The 19160-nt window shown below is 38.1% G+C and overlaps 1 protein-coding gene across 2 annotated transcripts; it reads right to left on the bottom strand.

Annotated features, from left to right (window-relative positions):
- Positions 1-4451: 4451 nt before the first annotated feature.
- LOC141939670 (uncharacterized) lies at positions 4452-18053 on the bottom strand. Of its 2 annotated transcripts, none has more exons than XM_074859852.1 (6): positions 17919-18053; positions 13722-15529; positions 11205-11290; positions 10464-10509; positions 9419-9605; positions 4452-4635 (listed from the first exon to the last, which is right to left on the bottom strand). In XM_074859852.1, the coding sequence occupies exons 2-5, from the start codon at positions 15448-15450 to the stop codon at positions 9451-9453; spliced, it is 2016 nt and encodes a 671-aa protein (XP_074715953.1). In that variant the 5' UTR covers positions 15451-15529; positions 17919-18053; the 3' UTR covers positions 4452-4635; positions 9419-9450. The 2 variants fall into 2 exon arrangements, with proteins under 2 accessions (XP_074715953.1, XP_074715954.1); XM_074859853.1 differs by lacking the exon at positions 17919-18053 and adding an exon at positions 16693-16798.
- Between the last annotated feature and the right edge of the window lie 1107 nt (positions 18054-19160).

The raw sequence follows: 19160 nt of genomic DNA, 5'->3' as shown, positions 1-19160 counted from the left end.
ACAACAGAAGCCAAAGAGATGACAGCTTCCACTAAAACCAGAAGTAGTTGGTGTGGTGTCCCGCTCTCCCTCTCAGAGCCATACCCAGTATCAGTCCCAGCTTGGTCAGAAGTCAGCCCGGGGGAGGCCTCAGGGACACACCGCCACTCAGCTACAACACGGAAACTTTTAGTTCTGAAGTTTGCAAATACAGCTAGAGAGACTGTTCACGTAGCAGGAGAAAGCTTAGCTCCCCACAATGTGGCACACCAACACTACCTAAAGGGAAAACAGTGGCGCAAAACAAGATACGTAAACTCTGAAATTCAACAATACCAGGTTTTTTTAAAACTAAACTTAAACTGGCAACACCTTGATAAAAGATTAAACACCTTCTGTCCATACGAGAATACTGTGAGATTTTGAAAACTGTTTTTATTTTAAGCATTTTGGAAGGTAAGTATTAAGTAACAGAAAATACAGGCATTCAGATTTGTCTCTCAATAAATAAAAGTAGGAAGAAAGTATTAACATTTGAGTGACATTTTCCTGAAATCAAACTAACTTTTCTGTTGCCACCGGTACCTCAGGTAAGTCCGAAGCTGCAGTTATGGCTGGCATGAATTACCTTCTTCTTCCCCATTACATTTTGCATAACAATCTGCTTGTGTAACAGCAGTACATTTCCAGCCAAGGAAAGGAGAGAAAAGAAAAGAAAAGGAGAGAAAAGGAGAGGAAAGGAGAGAAAAGGAGAGGAAAGGAGAGAAAAGGAGAGGAAAGGAGAGGAAAGGAGAGGAAAGGAGAGGAAAGGAGAGAAAAGGAGAGAAAAGGAGAGGAAAGGAGAGGAAAGGAGAGAAAAGGAGAGGAAAGGAGAGAAAAGGAGAGAAAAGGAGAGAAAAGAAAAGAAAAGAAAAGAAAAGAAAAGAAAAGAAAAGAAAAGAAAAGAAAAGAAAAGAAAAGAAAAGAAAAGAAAAGAAAAGAAAAGAAAAGAAAAGAAAAGAAAAGAAAAGAAAAGAAAAGGAGAGAAAAGAAAAGAAAAGGAGAGAAAAGGAGAGAAAAGGAGAGGAGAGAAAAGGAGAGAAAAGGAGAGAAAAGGAGAGAAAAGGAGAGAAAAGGAGAGAAAAGAAAAGAAAAGAAAAGAAAAGAAAAGAAAAGAAAAGAAAAGAAAAGAAAAGAAAAGAAAAGAAAAGAAAAGAAAAGAAAAGAAAAGAAAAGAAAAGAAAAGAAAAGAAAAGGAGAGAAAAGGAGAGAAAAGGAGAGGAGAGAAAAGGAGAGAAAAGGAGAGAAAAGGAGAGAAAAGAAAAGGAGAGAAAAGGAGAGAAAAGGAGAGAAAAGGAGAGAAAAGGAGAGAAAAGAAAAGAAAAGAAAAGAAAAGAAAAGAAAAGAAAAGAAAAGAAAAGAAAAGAAAAGAAAAGAAAAGAAAAGAAAAGAAAAGAAAAGAAAAGAAAAGAAAAGAAAAGAAAAGAAAAGAAAAGAAAAGGAGAGAAAAGGAGAGAAGAGAAAAGGAGAGAAGAGAAAAGGAGAGGAGAGAAGAGAAAAGGAGAGGAGAGAAGAGAAAAGGAGAGGAGAGAAGAGGAGAGAAGAGGAGAGAAGAGGAGAGAAGAGGAGAGAAAAGGAGAGAAAAGGAGAGAAAAGGAGAGAAAAGGAGAGAAAAGGAGAGAAAAGGAGAGAAAAGGAGAGAAAAGGAGAGAAAAGGAGAGAAAAGGAGAGAAAAGGAGAGAAAAGGAGAGAAAAGGAGAGAAAAGGAGAGAAAAGGAGAGAAAAGGAGAGAAAAGGAGAGAAAAGGAGAGAAAAGGAGAGAAAAGGAGAGAAAAGGAGAGAAAAGGAGAGAAAAGGAGAGAAAAGGAGAGAAAAGGAGAGAAAAGGAGAGAAAAGGAGAGAAAAGGAGAGAAAAGGAGAGAAAAGGAGAGAAAAGGAGAGAAAAGGAGAGAAAAGGAGAGAAAAGGAGAGAAAAGGAGAGAAAAGGAGAGAAAAGGAGAGAAAAGGAGAGAAAAGGAGAGAAAAGGAGAGAAAAGGAGAGAAAAGGAGAGAAAAGGAGAGAAAAGGAGAGAAAAGGAGAGAAAAGGAGAGAAAAGGAGAGAAAAGGAGAGAAAAGGAGAGAAAAGGAGAGAAAAGGAGAGAAAAGGAGAGAAAAGGAGAGAAAAGGAGAGAAAAGGAGAGAAAAGGAGAGAAAAGGAGAGAAAAGGAGAGAAAAGGAGAGAAAAGGAGAGAAAAGGAGAGAAAAGGAGAGAAAAGGAGAGAAAAGGAGAGAAAAGGAGAGAAAAGGAGAGAAAAGGAGAGAAAAGGAGAGAAAAGGAGAGAAAAGGAGAGAAAAGGAGAGAAAAGGAGAGAAAAGGAGAGAAAAGGAGAGAAAAGGAGAGAAAAGGAGAGAAAAGGAGAGAAAAGGAGAGAAAAGGAGAGAAAAGAAAAGAAAAGAAAAGAAAAGAAAAGAAAAGAAAAGAAAAGAAAAGAAAAGAAAAGAAAAGAAAAGAAAAGAAAAGAGAGAAAAGAGAGAAAAGAGAAATCACACATACATGAGAAATGCATGAAAAAAGTGCATCCAGTAAATTCCACCAATGGTAGAAAATGGTAGAACATTTAGAAAAATGGTAGAACATTTAGAGATACATACATCTTTCACTGCTTACATGTATACACAGTATTTGTTTAAGTGGAGAGTAGGGACACATCAGCAATTTAGACCACAGTGGAGCTTCAGCATGACTGCAGTCTGGCTCTTCAGCTGATGCACAATGGAAAGGATACAGGGAAAGATGAGGAAGAGGAGATGAATGAATAAATGGATAAATATTCTGGATCTGGAAGGTGTGAAAGTGGGATATATTCTTTCTGACAAGTACACACCACCTAAGCTTCCTTGCTTCTCCTTTTACTGACCTTTTCTCATCCTTTTCGCCCTAAGTGAGGTGATAGTTGTCTTTTCTGTCACTCCCTCTCACTACAAAGAAACTTCCACCTTTATGCATGTCTTATAATTGACAAAGGTTGCTCTTTCTGATAAATCTTCTGATTAACTATTAACTTAACTAGGTGTCATTTGATTTGTCCTTCCAGCTCCCTGCATTCCCTACTGCCCCTCTCACCTTCATTATTTGCTATTTCAGCAAGCACTCACAATTTTTCTCATCCATAGCTATCCTTCATGAACTTCCTCTGTCTCCACAGGCCCCTTTTTCTGGTCCATCCCACCACACCTCTTTCTTTCTGCTTTCCTCCTCCTGTTTGTGGTTACACTTATGTCCTTCTGCAGGTGAAAGTGCCAGCCACCTCGGCATCACAAACTGGGTCTACCCTCAGCACTCCATTCCTGGGCATCACAAGCACTGCTTTAAAGACAGATGCACAGAACACATCACAACATTTTATGGAGCACAGCAATACATCAGGGCAATTTAGTGCTTCTCCAGAAAAGCAAAAGCAAGAGAGCTGGTGGAGAAGCCACACCCTGCTTACAGTCTCCACAAAAAAAAAAACCCCACATAGATAAATCCAATCACATTGGGGAAAAAAAACCATGAAATTGTGTTTTAAAAACATGGGATGAAATTCATCATCTATGTAATTTAGCTCACTCTACATATGTAAATGCTTCCCATTTTTCTGATAGCTCTGTGGGCCTTACATAGACATTTATATGAGCAAAATTTTAGATTTTTACTGTTGAGGTTTTACTAATTTCTGCTGCTTGTCTCCCCTAGCAAACCAACACTCCACCTGTGTTACTGGGATAATTTTCTCAGTAATGGAGTTGTTACTAGTAAGGTTACTGTTCCATCTGAGGAACAAACACCACCCTTAACTTTGAAGGAAAACCCCAATATTAAAAAAAAAAAAAAAGAAGGAAACAACTGCTCTTAGCTTAAATTTCTCCTCACATCACCAGAATTTTAAGTAAAAAATGGAAAAAACACCAACAAAAACATCAAATCACTGATTACCAATGTTAATTATAGGTCTTATCAGCCTACCACAAACCATACGCATATTTCCTCCAGTTCGTTTGAATCGGGTCTACAGTGAAATCTTCTCCTTATTTCCATAGTCCCAAATGAGTCTAGTTGAAGGGAAGCATTAAGCCTGGTCTCAGAAGAAAACAAGGTAAGTTGTGCACCTCTGGATGAAAGAATAGGAATGATTAAAGACTTTTGTCACTTGACACTGTAAAGAGACTGGGATGTAATTATGACTGACAGGATGAAAGGCAGAAGTAGGATAAAACACGTAACAGGCACCTTTCCCTGCAGGTAGGCATCACTATCACTTCATGTACTGGTTTGTGTGGCAACATCTTGGATCCTGATACAAGTGAATTAAATACCAGAGCCTGAAGCTCACGCCTCATGCCAACAGACACCTCCTTTCTGCTTACTGGTCTCCACTCTCAATCTCTTTGTACCACACTCAAGGATGTACTGAGAAGGTATAAATCCCAAATGGCTTCAAAAAGTGACCTTTTGCCACACAAAACAAAGTTATCTCAATTTTGATTTTTATTGCAGGGACAGAGAAGTTGATATTGGGGGGCTGGGGGGGAAGATGGCCAAAGATTCACACCAAAAATCTACAGTGGTTACTTTCTTCCAGGTTATTCATCACATTTAAAATCCTTGGCAGCCAACTGAAGTCCTTCCATGGTGGAATCAAAGTGAGAAGTTTCTGAAATAAAAAAAGAAGAGATTCTGCTGATCCACAACAGCACAGACTGTAGAAAGACTTTAATGGTTGCAGATCGATCCTCAGACTGATGAGAGTTCACCTGTCCGATATTTTTAAAAGTCTCTTTCTCATACTCAGCTGCTGGTTATTTTTTTAAAAAGTTAAAAAGAATGGAGAGGAAGCAGATGATGGAAAGCAAAGGAAAAATAAAAAATGCAAAGAGGATGGAAAAGGAAGAGAAAAAAACTTGGATGTCAAAACTAGAGACAGTAGGGACCCAGCAGTCTCGAGGCTGAAAAATAAGAAGAGTAACACAGTGGAATTTTCTTTTCTCTACACATCACAAACGCTATATAATGAATAGCCATTCAACCAATACTACTCTAGCATAGCTACATCTCATAATTGTTTTGTTATGTTGCAAATTTTTTCCCTTGTTACATTCACTCAGGACCTCACAGGCCTCCAAGTTACAGAGTTCATGTAAGGCAGCAGCACAACTTGATGGTTACCCTTTTCTAAGAGCTCCAGAAACACTGTTCTGGGTGCCTCTTATTCCCCCTGGTAATTATACCTTCTGCTTAAGTAAGTTTTAGGCCCAGTTTTCCTGGTAAGCACTGTAAAAGGCAGGTGAGGTTTTCTGGTCATAATTCTGTACATTTTTTCATGCTTCATTTTGTTTAAAATTAGTGGCTAAATGTTAAAGGATAGAGAAAACTTTTTTTAATTATCGTTGTATCAAAGTAGCAACTGGAAAAGGTTTGGTCATGGGATGGTATTTTCTGTGACAATACTGGAAGATTGCTTTAGCCTGCTTTCTATCTTTTTTTTTTCCCATGCCAGCTGAAAGAATGTCCTGCTTGTCCCAGCTATATGTTCTTGCAAAGAGCCCCATATCCTGCTGTAGGACAATTTGTTTCAGCTTGATGGTCCAGATTGAAAACTTTTTGGATGTCTTCATGCATTGGATGACAGAGCTGAACTACTTCACTCTGGCTGCGGAAGCATCACGTCCAGCAAAGGGAAGTGAAGTGAATAGCATGGCCCGGGAAAGGAGGAGTGGTAACACACGTCATCGAGAGATTTGTCTCATCAAAACCACGACCCTACCAGGCTGTCATGGAGGAATTCTTCCTGCAGGGAGTTACTGACCGCTACACTTCAAAAAGAAACATGCCAGCATGTTTTGCAGTAGTCCTACAGACAAATGCTTAAACTGACATTGGGGTTTGTCTTCTTGTTCTATGTTTGTATAACATCTAGCATTTGTGAGTCCTGGTCTAAGGAGCACCAAAATAATGCTGTTTTCACTGATCTCAGCAATTTTTAAACCGGGGTCTCTTGCTTAATCTCCAGAACAAATACTAATGTGCTGCCAACACTGCAATCAGGACTTCTCACAACAATTTGAGATTAACCTTGTGTTTTCACAGAGGAATACCACCACTGTTCACGCTCCCATTTTAATTCAAAACACCCTTACATGACATGAACGCAGCAGCATAATCATCTGGCTAACAGATTAAGTTGCACTTGGTCAGTAATGCTTAGTTTACTTTCCAATCTAAAGGGACTGTAGCTCTCCATTTATTTACTATGATTTTAAAAGCTTTCAGTAGGAATGTCTCAGTTTTCTTATTTTTATTTTTCCTGACATTTGATGAAATCAAATCTGTTTCAACATTTATAGTTGATCACTTGAGTAGTTTTACAACCACTCTGGGACATCATTCTTGGCAAGTCTGCTTTAATCAGCAACCAGACTTTGTAGTGAGGAAAGATAACGTTATCCTTCAAAACCAGGGGCACCATTGGCTGGAAAAAACTCATCTGCTTTTTACAGCACTTACACATGCAGACTTCAGAGGACTGCCAGAAGACCCATGTGGGGTCTGGCCAGGGGTCTGCAATACTCAGTATCCTGTGCCTGACAGTGAGCATGAGTCAACTAAGAGATGTTTTTTGCTTTTCACGTACTTAAAGAAAAATAAATTTAACGTCCTAACATTTGTATAAGCTTAAAAGCAGTCTTTCATCTGAAGGTACGGTTGCACAGTACGCGGTCCCTGGTACCAGGGCTTACTGCCACCCAAGCAAGCAGCGCTGCACGTCTTCCCCTCGCGTCTGCAGCAGCACAGCCCCATCTGCTCCCTGGCTACAGCTCTGGCACAGAGTTGGACCTTACACAGGCTTATCTAAATTCGCCAGTCCAGCAGAAAACTATCCATTTGTTTCCTGTGGGGTTAGAGCGCTAAATTATAGCCTTCGTGTCAGCCAGCAAGTGCCAGAGCTGACAACTGGAGCAGGGCTGGGAGGAAGGGCACTTCCCGCTTTCAGCAGCAGCCAGCCATCACGCCAGCTCAGCCCGAGGCAGCAGACCACAGCTCCAGAGCAGCCTAAACCCATCTGACCTCTGGTGTCTCATCTTCCCCCTCCAATAGTCATCAGGACTTTCCCCAACTACTATCAGATGTTGAACTAAAAAAAAACCCAAACCAAAAAACTCACAAAACCCCCCAGCTAACTTCCTTCCTTCTCCCAGTACAAAGTCCTAACCACTTTGGCATTCCCAAGACAAAGGCTTTGCTGAGCACTGAAACTGCTGCAAGGAGGATGGGGCCGTGTGGCCAGGACCAGGGCAATCAACCGTTACATAGGCTTTGTCTGCCAGCAGGGACCTCCACCATGCCACCCCAGCACAGATCTTCATGACCAAGTCCTTCTGCGTAGAGCGTGCAATGCCTTTTTTTTTTAAAAACCAAACACTGACTGCAAGTCTTCTGTCACAGCAAAACAAGCATTGCTTTAATTCTATATTCCCCAGAGCTAACATGAGGCAGCGCAGCAGAGTATTAAACTACAATGTCATGTAACAAACTGGGGTTTAACTACGTTTCGTTTCAGACCAGAAGTCAGTGGCTGGCTCACACACAGAGCTGCGGATCACTTCTGTTGCATTTACAACAAGGAGAGCAACGCTGAAATGGTTTTGGAAGTAACATGGCAGAAGACAAAGAGGGTAAATCTAACAGAAAAAACCAATTTGTTGGATTCAGCAACTGGATAAAGGTATGGACAATAAGGCAGGATACTCTGCTAGCATATGTCTTTCCTTTCTTGAAGCACACAAAGAAAAAAATAATCCATTTCCAGATTAATCACAATTTTCTTCAGGGTAGAGAACAGAGCTCTCCAAGTTTGTTTCTTTAGCATAAAAACATTTTAATCAATAAACCCGGACATTTCTAGGTAGTAGCTTAGGTTACAAATCAACACTGAGACAGTCAGTCAGTATCATAAGCAAAAATCTTGCCTGTGGAGTGTTCACATTTACAATATTATAAATAAGTAACTTATAAAAATTTGTGGCTGATACAGGGCTAAGTATTTGGTGAAAATATTTTTTATTTTCTCACCAAATATTTTAGTATTTGATTATGTAAGAGGACAATACTGCTACCAGATATTCTTGATGTTATTAATAACCTGTGCTGACAGCACTTTGTGAGATCAGTGCTGTCTGTACTACATGGTTCAGAAAGATTCCCCGCATCTTCCTACATTGGTAGTTGGTACAGGCTAATCAGCAAATGACCTGCAATGTCATTTTTGTCATCAATGATATAAAAATGCATATAATCAAATCAACCCCCATTCAAGACGTTTCAATTCCAACCCAAACTATACAACCACTTTACTTCTGTCATGAACCTCCACTGAAAATTAAGAAACCTTCTAAAATGTCAACTTCTGCTTTTATGACTGTCCCAACACAGCGTGTGTCTGCCTCTCTGACTTCTCCAGCCATCGACTCATGCTCAGGTCAGGCACAGGACACCGGGTGACACAGACCCCTGGCCAGACCCCAAGTGGATGATATTCCAGCAGTCCTGTGACATCTGGATGGAAATAATTTAAGCCTCAGCATTTGGAATTTTTTTCCTGGCTCCATTTGCCCATGTTGCAAGTTACTCTATTTCCATGTACCTCCGTTTACTTGTTTTAAAACTACAGATTAATCCATTTTTCACTTTAGAAAGAACAACTGATGCAAAATGTTACAGAAGTTAAGCTAGCATTTTCCAGCTGGATCCAAAAGTCCTTCCCGTCTTGTCACAATGTACCTAAAATATCTCACATAAACAAACCAGAGAAACTTTGCCAAGTTACCAGAGGGTTCAAAAATTCACAAGACAAGCATGAACGCAATAGCATACTTTCTAATACGGACTAGCACACTTTGTCATTCCAAATGAAAACATTCATGAAAAATTAACATTTCAATATATGGAGTCCTATTGCAACTTCCTGCTGCTGATTCTCTACTGAAAAACAAAACTGTCACTTTTTCATAACTTGGTGAAATACTGTTTTATTGCTCATACAGTGCTCTTCATAATTAGACCCTTAACAGAGTCAGCATTGCTCTCCATGATGAGGAGAAGAGGAAAATAGGACTGAAACAACATGACTCACAACAGATTGCCACAGTATCAAACTGGGAATAAAGTCCAGCTCTTAGTCATCCTAGACCACTGCTTTCAGTTCACCAGGCAGGTTTTAGATTTCAGAGAAAAAAAAAATTATATGACTTTAATAACAAAATGATGCCTTCTCTTTTTCCCATTCAGGCTTAAAAAACCCCTCAACCCTAACTTGAAGAAAAAAAAATCAAGTAAGTTGAGTGATACTAAATGCACCTTAAAAATTATAACAATGTTCTTTAGACGCTTGGTCAAACATAATACAAGGATGAAATGCATTCACAAGTGTGACCAATTACCTTTTCCTTCATGCAGAATTTAAGATGGTCAGTCATAACTGATGAAACACAGCATCCAGACAGCCAGTGCTAGTGTATGTCATGATGTTCTCCTCTATCACTCCTTGAAACAGCTCCATTTCTGGAAGTGTTTCGGAAGAGTCTTGATTCTCTTGGTGATTTTTATCTTCAAGACTAACAGTATCATCTAAAAAAATATACAAATTACAAACTGCAGCCAAAGACACCTGAAATTATCTTCTGTAGTCTGTCATTTCTATTGCGTCAGGATAGAGTATTTCTAGAACAAGCTTTTATTTCATCAAATAGTCTTGATTTTGCCTCCTAAGTGGCAGAGAAAGAGTAGGGGGGAGAGAGAGAGAGAGTGAGTGGATGAGTGTGAGAGAGTGTGTGTGTACTCTTCTCCTATTTTAGACGGCAAATCCTATCAGCTTCCAGGGAGCTACTATTGTGTCATTTCAATCTCATATTACAGAACTTGTGAAATTATACTAAACTAATACAGAAATCATGGAAAGAGACAACCAGCAACCTTATCCCACAACCTCCACACTGCAGAAATCAATGCATGCAGAAGTCCAGAGATTCCCGTGGGCCCTGATATCTTTTGCCGCTCAACTGTGTCACCCATTATTAAGCTAGCAATTTTTTGTGATCATTAAGTTTAAATAAGTTGAAGATGTTCAATCTTTCAGAGAAATAAAGTCTGAAGAAAGACTTCTTCATGCTAAATGTCCTTCTGATCTGGAATGGGTAAACTTGAGCTAAGTATTGAATTAATTCCATATGGGAAACGTTAAAAGGCAAGAAATTTCAGCACTTGCATCAGGAAATGAGAAGTGATGATCCTCAGCAACCATAGCCCTGCCATACTATGTAAACAATCAGCAAAGGCACAAATTAATTTATCACATCCTAGTGCCTTTCCAAAGAGGAGTGCTATCACTCATTTGTGTTGAAACCGTCGACACACTTCAGCATTAACTATTTTCTCTTCTGAACAAGAAGTATTTTATACAGTTTTTGTATCACAGAACACACTTACCAGCCAAGGCACTTCCATTCTGCAATCCATCTGTTTTCTGTTTTTCCTAAGATAAATAATAATAGTCCAGAGAAAAGAAGAAAGTATGTGATGAGATTTTGTTCTTTTGGGAAAGAACAAGGTCCATGCTCTATTTTATAATTACTATTTCATTGTATTTACAGGATTTTCCTCATTTACACTACCAGACACTACAGTGCTCCTTAAATAAAAACAAACCTTCACAAAGCAACAGCCACAGTGGGGAAAAAAAAGTAATTTGTAAGTTAACACTTTCAAATTAGACAAGGAGAATTAAGTTGGCATCAGTCACTCAGAATGACTTCTCTGCTACACCTCTTTGTAGAAGTAGGCATGAAGAAGCCACAGGTAGTGGAGGATGAAATTTGCTCTGATGATGGGAGAAAACCATAGAAGGAAAACAACTGGATGACAGTAGGTTGTACTTAATGAATGTAGGCCAGATCAGGACACAAGGATCAAGGAAAAGGTGTTGGGGTTTTTTTCTCCTTCATCTACTTTGTATAAGTTTCTGAAGCTGATCTTTCAAAACCTGAGTGGACCTGGAGCTGATTCTGGAAATATTCAGAAGAGTACATAAAACATCCATCTCCTCGTTGCAGGTATTAAAAAAACAAAGCAAATTTACTAGCAAAGAACATCATCTTGCTTATGAACTGAAGAATTCCTCTTTACACCTAGAATATTGGAAAGCCTTCCGAAATCCCCTAAAATTCGTACCTCCACAGAGGTCTTCCACAGTAAATAGATCATCTTTGAAACTTTCCAGTCAAGAGGAACTATATAATCATCTGGCAACAAGGATTCTGCAGAAGAAAATATTTTTTGCAGTTGAGTGTTCAGATCTCTCCATAACCAAAATATATCACTGAATTACAATTTTTTCACACATTATATATATATAGTTTTTAAAGAATGAGCAGATATTTAAATCAGCCAGCAGCAAAGTCAGAATTTAGGTTTTCTAGAATCTAAGGCCAGTGCATGGGAGGGGGAGGAGGGGGAGGGAGATTTGGTTTTGGTTTCTTTTTTTAGGCAAAGGCCTTCCTACCATACTTTCATTTCCCCCACATACTCCCCCAAAACTAGGCACAAACAAGAAAAACAGAAAGCTTTCATCCCATAAATGAAACAAAATGCAACTTAAGTAACAATCTTTAAATTTTAAAATGTTTTATTATAGGAATTTGTGTAATATCACTAAAGAAATTACTTTCTGAAATGTTTTAACTCTAACACTAAGAAGCTGAAAAGAGATTCTTTGTAGGAAAACAGTCTAAAATATATTCCGTGCTTATATGAGAATCATACAAGCAAGTCTGTCAACTAAATTTTTCATTTATAAATAACCGAAGACATTTATTTACCAAAAATATCCCCTCCAAAATAATTTCAATAAAAATTGACTGCAATTGCCAGGGTTGTAAAATACCATAGCTCAGATGTGTACATAAATAAATAGTACACAAATACATAGCCTATCAATATATAATAGGTCACAAAAAGCACAAGAATTTTTGAAATTGTAGGAAAATTATGAAGGCATGAGGATGTGGCCAGCCTTCTACAGACAGCAGTTGCAATTTTGATGGAAAAACTCCAACAAAAAGCAATCAGAAGCTGTCAGGGCTTCAGAGAGGTATCGAGGTGGGGTTCTATTCCTTAAAGGTCTATTTCTAAAGGAAACTCATCTAAATACCAGAGAATTTCAACTGCTACTGACTCAGAGAAGAACGATATTTGATTCACTAACCTACTGAGTGCTTCTGAATGCCTGTTTTTAAATTTATTCCTGGAAGATCCCTGTTTTCAATTCATGGCCAACTCCCTCCAAGATGATGAAATTTAAGATCACAGATATGGAGACTTACCAAGTTTGGAGGAGAAAAATGTTTTATATGTAATAATTGAGGACATCAGCAGTACTTCTCTGCTCTATTTCAGCTCTATATGGCAAGTTCTTTGGTGTGTGGTGCCAAATTTGGCTAAAGCAGCACTGCAGGCTCTTTGGGGACCAAGCTGAGTAATGCTGCCAGGGGATTGCATCACTGTTCTGGCAGGTAGCATTGTCATCGATTTTTGCAATAAAAACATAGAATCCTGAGGTCAGTTTGGGCAGATAAACAGACATAAGCTGCTCCTCAGCTGTCATCTTCAAGTTTTCATATGAAAATACATTCTTAACTTTAAATTCTACTGAAACAAACAGGTGTATAGGGTCTATGTGCTGAAAAACCAGTCTATGATTTTAATCCTATTGGTTGGCCAAATCAAAGTTACTGCTTCTCCACTGACTAAATTTGGACCAAAGTTACAAAACTTTATGTGCAGGGAACGTGGCTCTTTCAGCAGAAGCGTACACAGCACCATGTCCTAGGGTGATTTCCAAACAAACGTCTGTTGTTGTTGCTGGCTACAGCTCTGTAGGGTTACATTAGTCTGCAGTAGATTTAGAAATCATGGTTGTCACACACAACCCCTTTGAGGACTGACCATCATCCTTCTAGCTGCTAACTTAAAATGACTAAACAGAAAACTACAAAAATATGACAACTGGAGCTCTGGAAGGCAACTATACAACACTGAGACACTTCTTAACCATGCATGACTAAAAAGAAGGTATTCACCATCAGAAAATGCATCTTGTAAGTTTGATAATCAATTTCAAATTAAATTAAATTTTGGGAAATATTTTCAACAGTATCTAAGCCACATAAGAGTGTGTGTAAACTTTACTAAATAAGGAAAAAGGAATGCTACTGTACCAACCAGGTAGAATATAAAAACAAACATGTAAACTTTATATAAGAGCACACATTTTGTACCATGCTTTCATTTAGTTTTGTAATCAACATGGTAAAGTCTTACTCAGTAGGATGTATTAAAACATCAACAAGAGCTTCACACTTTTAAGTTAGTAAGTTTTTTTTACTAAAAAGACTGTAAATATGAGGCCAAACCAAACAGCACCTCTGACAGTGACAGAAGATCTTAGGTAAAAAATAAAACAAAATAATCACCAAAGCAGCAGTGATTCCTTTCAATAGGAGTAGTATTTGATTAATTGGTACATGCAATAAAAATGAGCATTTAAACATAGGGGGGTTTGGGTTTTTTTGGGTTTGGGGGAGTGTTTTAGGTTTTGTTTGTGGTTGGGGGTGGGGGGTGCGCTGTGGGTTGTTTGGGGTTTCTTTTTTTTTTTTTTATTTTACGTAGGAGTAGTAAGAAGATTATTACCCAGTGGAAGACCTGGAGAACCAAAGAGCTGCACAAGTTGAAAAGCAAATCCTAATGATAAGGGAAGTCCCAGAAAACTACATTTCATATTCACATCTTGATTATTTTCAAGTTGTGAGGCCTCTGCTGGCTCAGGGTCATCTGCTTCATGCACATTTTCACCACAGCTTGCCAATATACTAAAATCTTCTGGATATTCAGAAACAACTTTAACAGAAGTCAAAATATCTGGTTGGCTATTTGTAACCTCTGAAGAAACTTGGTCACTCTTGCCCTCTTTTTTATCAACTACCTGTTGTTGCTTAAAAGTTCTAGCTTGCTTCTCGTTTGTCCTGGAAACTACACAAGTCCTGCAGGAATATTTTGGCATAGAAGATTGTCCCACGTGAATGTAAGAAATATCATGTAACAGAGCATCTTCATCCAGGGTGGGTAAGGAATAGGTTGCCTCAGTGCCACTGTAAGGTGCAGAATATTCCTGCAATGCACGGTCCTGTTCACGTTCCTCTCCACAGTCCTTGCGTAGAAAGCTCTTCTGCCTCACTTCCAAAACACTTTTTTGGGGAACATCATCTTTTATTGGGACTTCCTTCCCTCCCTCTGTACTACCAGCAATCTGTCTTGGTAGATTAAACTTTGGTGCCAAGTTGACAATTCTTCTGTATCTTTTCCTCTTTGATGTAATTGGTGCAGCATCATTTCTTGGAACATTTACTTCACTCGAACACTGCATGAAGGTGGCCCTGGCTTCCACAAGAGAATCAAAGTGCACTTCACCACCTGGAGATGCCAACAGACCATTCCTTATTACATTGCCAGCCTCCTCGGTTACTGTTACCTGATGGTTTTCCTTTACCAATCCTCCATTTGACTGATAGCAGTTTAGCTGTGTTGAACTGTTCATATGAGTCTGTTTAGGTTTCCTCATTTTTTTGGGTCTTTGTTCACCTACAAATTTATCCTCAGACCAAGAAGAGAGAGAAAATTGTGTATCAAAGCCCAGCTGCAATTCCTCAGTAGGTAAATTAAGTGAAAAAAATGCCCAGGCATTAGAGCTATTCTCTTCTGCTTTTAATGCACCTTTGTCCTCTGTGTTATTATCAGGCACGTAATCATGTACATTTGAATTGTAACACTGAGAGATTTCTTTTTCTTCATTTAAATTTAACAGCTTAGCTTCCACGTCAGGTTCACATGTAATTTGATATGATCCGAGTTTGTTTTCTGTGCTTAACAGTGGCATGTTACAATCTTCAGAGACTCCTTCTGGTTTTTGGATGGAATTTTTCTCACTGCTTATTTTTAGAAAACTGCTTCTGCAAAGATTTTCTTTGTGCTTCTGATTTGTTTCCTCATCATTGAATGAATTTTTGGTTAGGTTTTCAGTAGAAAAAGGTATTACATCTATTAGAAGTGAACAGTCACTTTCTACAGGCAATTCCTTTTCCAATGCACTGTTAGACATCACTGAGACCTCAGACACAGTGACAGGAAACCTTTCTCTTGAAACCACTGCAGCTTCTTTTAGGCTTTCATCATCACCATTAGGCTGCTCCTCACAAACTGTTACTGGATCCTCTGAACCTTCACTGAATGTACACAACGATTTGCTGTTTTCTTCTTCTGAATCATCCTCTTCACTTTCTGATGCATCCTGGTCATCTGGAATTGGACAATGAGCTTCTCTGCCTAACATTTTCTTCGTAATTTCTGTACGATTGGCTTTCATTTTTTTGTTTCTTTTTCGCTTTTTCCTCTGCTTTGCTTTTATCAACAGGTGCCCAGGGTTATTCTTTAAAATTTTCTCCCTATGTGAAAATAAAAAAAAAAAAAAGTAAAAGAAATATATTTCAGTAATAATATTCGTGGTGTTCAATTTGAAGAATAGGTACTTTATGTTAATATGATCAAACACAGGCCATCTGCTTTTTTAAATAGATAAAATCTCAGATAAAACCTATTAATCAAACAAATGTACACTTCACAATTCAGAAATTCAGAACAATCTTGAACACTTTAAAACAATTTAAAGAAACACAGCTGCTGTCTCATTAACTTAGCTTTACAAAAAGCATCACAAATTATTGTAAGACCAAACAACATCTTTCTGGATGTCTTTCTAAATGATGTTTGAATAATAGATACTAAAGAGAGCTACTGCTATTCTGAAATTTCATTAAATGTCATGCTGAGCAGAAAGGTACTAAGAGCAGGATATAGTAAGAAAATTCCATCCATTAAGATTAAATGGACTATAATTAGATAAGATGGACTCAAATTCAAGCATACTAATGAATAACTTGAATAATGTAAAGGTACAGTGACTACAGCAACTCTGATATTTACTGCTCAGTATAGTATGTGTGAATTCATATGTATTTGGAAAAAAATGTCGTATTTTATTAGCAACAAAATGATACACTACAGAAAAAACACAGTTGTAGGCAGTTATTTACAATTAATTTTGTAGCTCTTTCAGAATGTCTGATTTTTTTCTCTGCATCTTTCTTCAAATTTAATAGCAGCCCTAACTGTGACTCCTCTGAAATCTTGATGTTAGCCCACTAGACAGCTAACTCTGAAATGAACATACATAAAAAAAGCCTAGTCCAGAAATCTAACCTCTCCCTATGCAACTTTTCAGAGAGAAATGAGATTTTCAAAGCTAAGTTTGATAAATCTTTGTAAAGATCTGCTTCTTTTCTGCTATTCTTCGCTTTTCTGTATCCCTTTGTTCAGGATGGTACTTCACACAACATGCTAAAGCAAACAAAGCAGTAGCTAGAAGAATTATAGGGTAAAATTAGGTATTTTCTGGGCATTCATATGTAACATAAGCTGTTTTAAGTGCTGTATTCTGAAATTCTTAAGAGAGAAATAAAAAAAGGGGGTGTGACTGCACACAGAGGGAAAGCTGGTCAGTAGTAGGCAATGTAGGACCTAAAGGTCACCTACGGAAACCTCTCCTTACCTTTCATTTATTCTTCAGTTCATTCATTGTCAGTCTCATAATTTGTAATTTGAACTCTACAAAGCAAACCCTCCTAATTCTCTGAGTGTGAAGCACAGCAGCAGCCTTCTCAGCCTCAGTATAGCTACAGTCCCTTGACTGGAACAGGATTCAAAAGTCTTGGTGCCTTGATATTGCTGCAACAAGCACTATGGATCTGTGAAAAGATCCTGTTGGAAAGCTCACAAATTTTATTGCCCTATAATGGCCTCCAGACATCCTACTAAGAAATGGGATTTCCTCCAAATGTTGGCATTTAAGTCTACATGATGCTTTCCTCTGAGTAACGAAAACTGACTTTCCCTTTTCCACATCAGTGTATTTTCAACACAGTGCCTTATGATTCAAGCGCAGATGTCTATACTGGAGATGCTTCAAGTTAGCCAAGACAAATTCCACCCCGAATTCTGCTCACAATACATTCCCTACTCAGCAACGTGACTCCTTTCTCCCAAAAAGAGAGACATGGGATGCCAGACAAAGTTTCAGGATTGAATAGATCTTATTTGGCTATTGAATTAAATGATATAAAAGTGAAGCATCTGAAATGGTAGTTGAAGAGATTGCTTTCTTACATATAACCCAGATTTGCAGAAATCTTATACTAATCACAGATTACATTTTAAATCCTGACATTAACTTTCTTCTTCGGTGATAAAAATTCATGACTTGAAAGTGACTTTAGAAGAGGAAATTCTCCGAAATTTTCAGAAGCATAAAACCCCTTACCAGTACAATAGAAAATAATGTCCCATTTTAATTGTTTTTAATGGAGTGGGGAATAAAACATCAGACTTGTGTACCAATTCCAAGAAGAATTTAGTATTGTCCCTAAAGGCCCCTGTGCTACCATAACAACTCTGCAGAAATGACAAGCAAATTGCCAATGTCAGCACTGGCACAGTAAAGGAATGGACTTCTCCAGTCTTGTTGTTATTGTAGCTATACTCCTCCTTACTACTCACTTCTCCCAGATGTGAATTTGTGCTGCTGCTGATAGAAGTGAACTTCTCTAATACTGATTCAAGCACGTGTCTGGTGCCTAACTCCTGACACATCTGTCAACACTTTCAGGACAATGCTGACAAACTTGCTTAGGCTAGGATGCCACAACAAAAGGTATTGTAGAACTTTACAGAAATGAGAAAAAAGTCTCAGACACCAGCACATTTACTTCTTCTCCTTACCATTAATTCTGAATCAGGAAGGAAAACTACACTGGACAGGATTCACCTTTGAATGCAAGAACAGCAGTAATACATCCACCACATAATGGGTGAAGAACCTGGATGATCCAGAGAAACTAACAGCTATTATTGCACTGAAATTGTTGCATGTCAAAATATTCATGAATGCAAATATTGGTCTAGGTTGATGATTTAGCACATCTGGATATGACCTTCAATAGTGACATCCAACAGTTCACAATAAATACCACAACTATGTCATTTCTATACTTTGGAAACATGGAGGTTTTATAGCAGTTCAGCAAAATTAGTTTTCTGAAGGTCTGGATTTCCTAAAGAAAGGACTAAAGCAAAAAGGAAAGTGATGAACTACTAAATGCAAAATAATAAAATTTATTATTCTTCATTTTTCCAGGCAACTTCTGTTTTTCAACTGATTCTAAGAAAATACTACTCCAGAGCAGCACTCTAATGCACCATGATGGCATAGCTAAAAAACGTCCTGCTTGGGGTATATCCATTATCATGTTAAAGTTTTTGCATTTAATGAAGCAAATTGCCTACTAGTTTTCTTAAGTTTTATCTTAGTTCCTCCTCTTTTAGTCCACCTACATGACTTTTTAGGAGTTTTCCTTATTGTAAAACCATATGGCACACAAACACAGAGAAAATTCAAGAACCAGCATGGAGATAGACTTCTCTTCTTTACAGGAGCATTTGTTCATGAGTTGTTTTTAAACACGTACAACACACATAAAAGGGAAAAGAAAAAAGGTGCTACTTCTGTTGATATTTAAATTTTGCTATATATTCTGTATTTAAAAACTGGTTAGTAACAAACAGACCCAAAAAAAATGTAATAGCATTTTTGTTGAAATAGGAATTCCCTTTTTGTAACACTTTGAAATTTCTCAGCCTATCATTTAGACAATACTAAAAGTATTTTGCCATAACTCTGTTACATGTGACTTCACTGCTCAAAATAGCACTGTCCAGCTTGGTTGAGAGTCAGTGCTCAGATAACACTCTACTGGAGAAACAAATGCACTTTCATGATTACTGAGGTAGAACATGCAACATAAATAATCTAAAGAAGTTAGTCACATTTTGCTGGAAAATGGCAAAACCAGAAAAGAGTTAGTTATTTGCAGTTGTACAAATTTCAGTTCTAGCACACATCTAAGCTGATATCTGCTTGATATCAAAAAATGCTGCCGTCATTGCTGTAATGAAATACAGAGG

Source organism: Strix uralensis, chromosome 2 (assembly GCF_047716275.1).
Source record: "Strix uralensis isolate ZFMK-TIS-50842 chromosome 2, bStrUra1, whole genome shotgun sequence".
Lineage (NCBI taxonomy): Eukaryota > Metazoa > Chordata > Aves > Strigiformes > Strigidae > Strix > Strix uralensis.
This window is presented reverse-complemented; position numbering and strand designations above follow the sequence as displayed.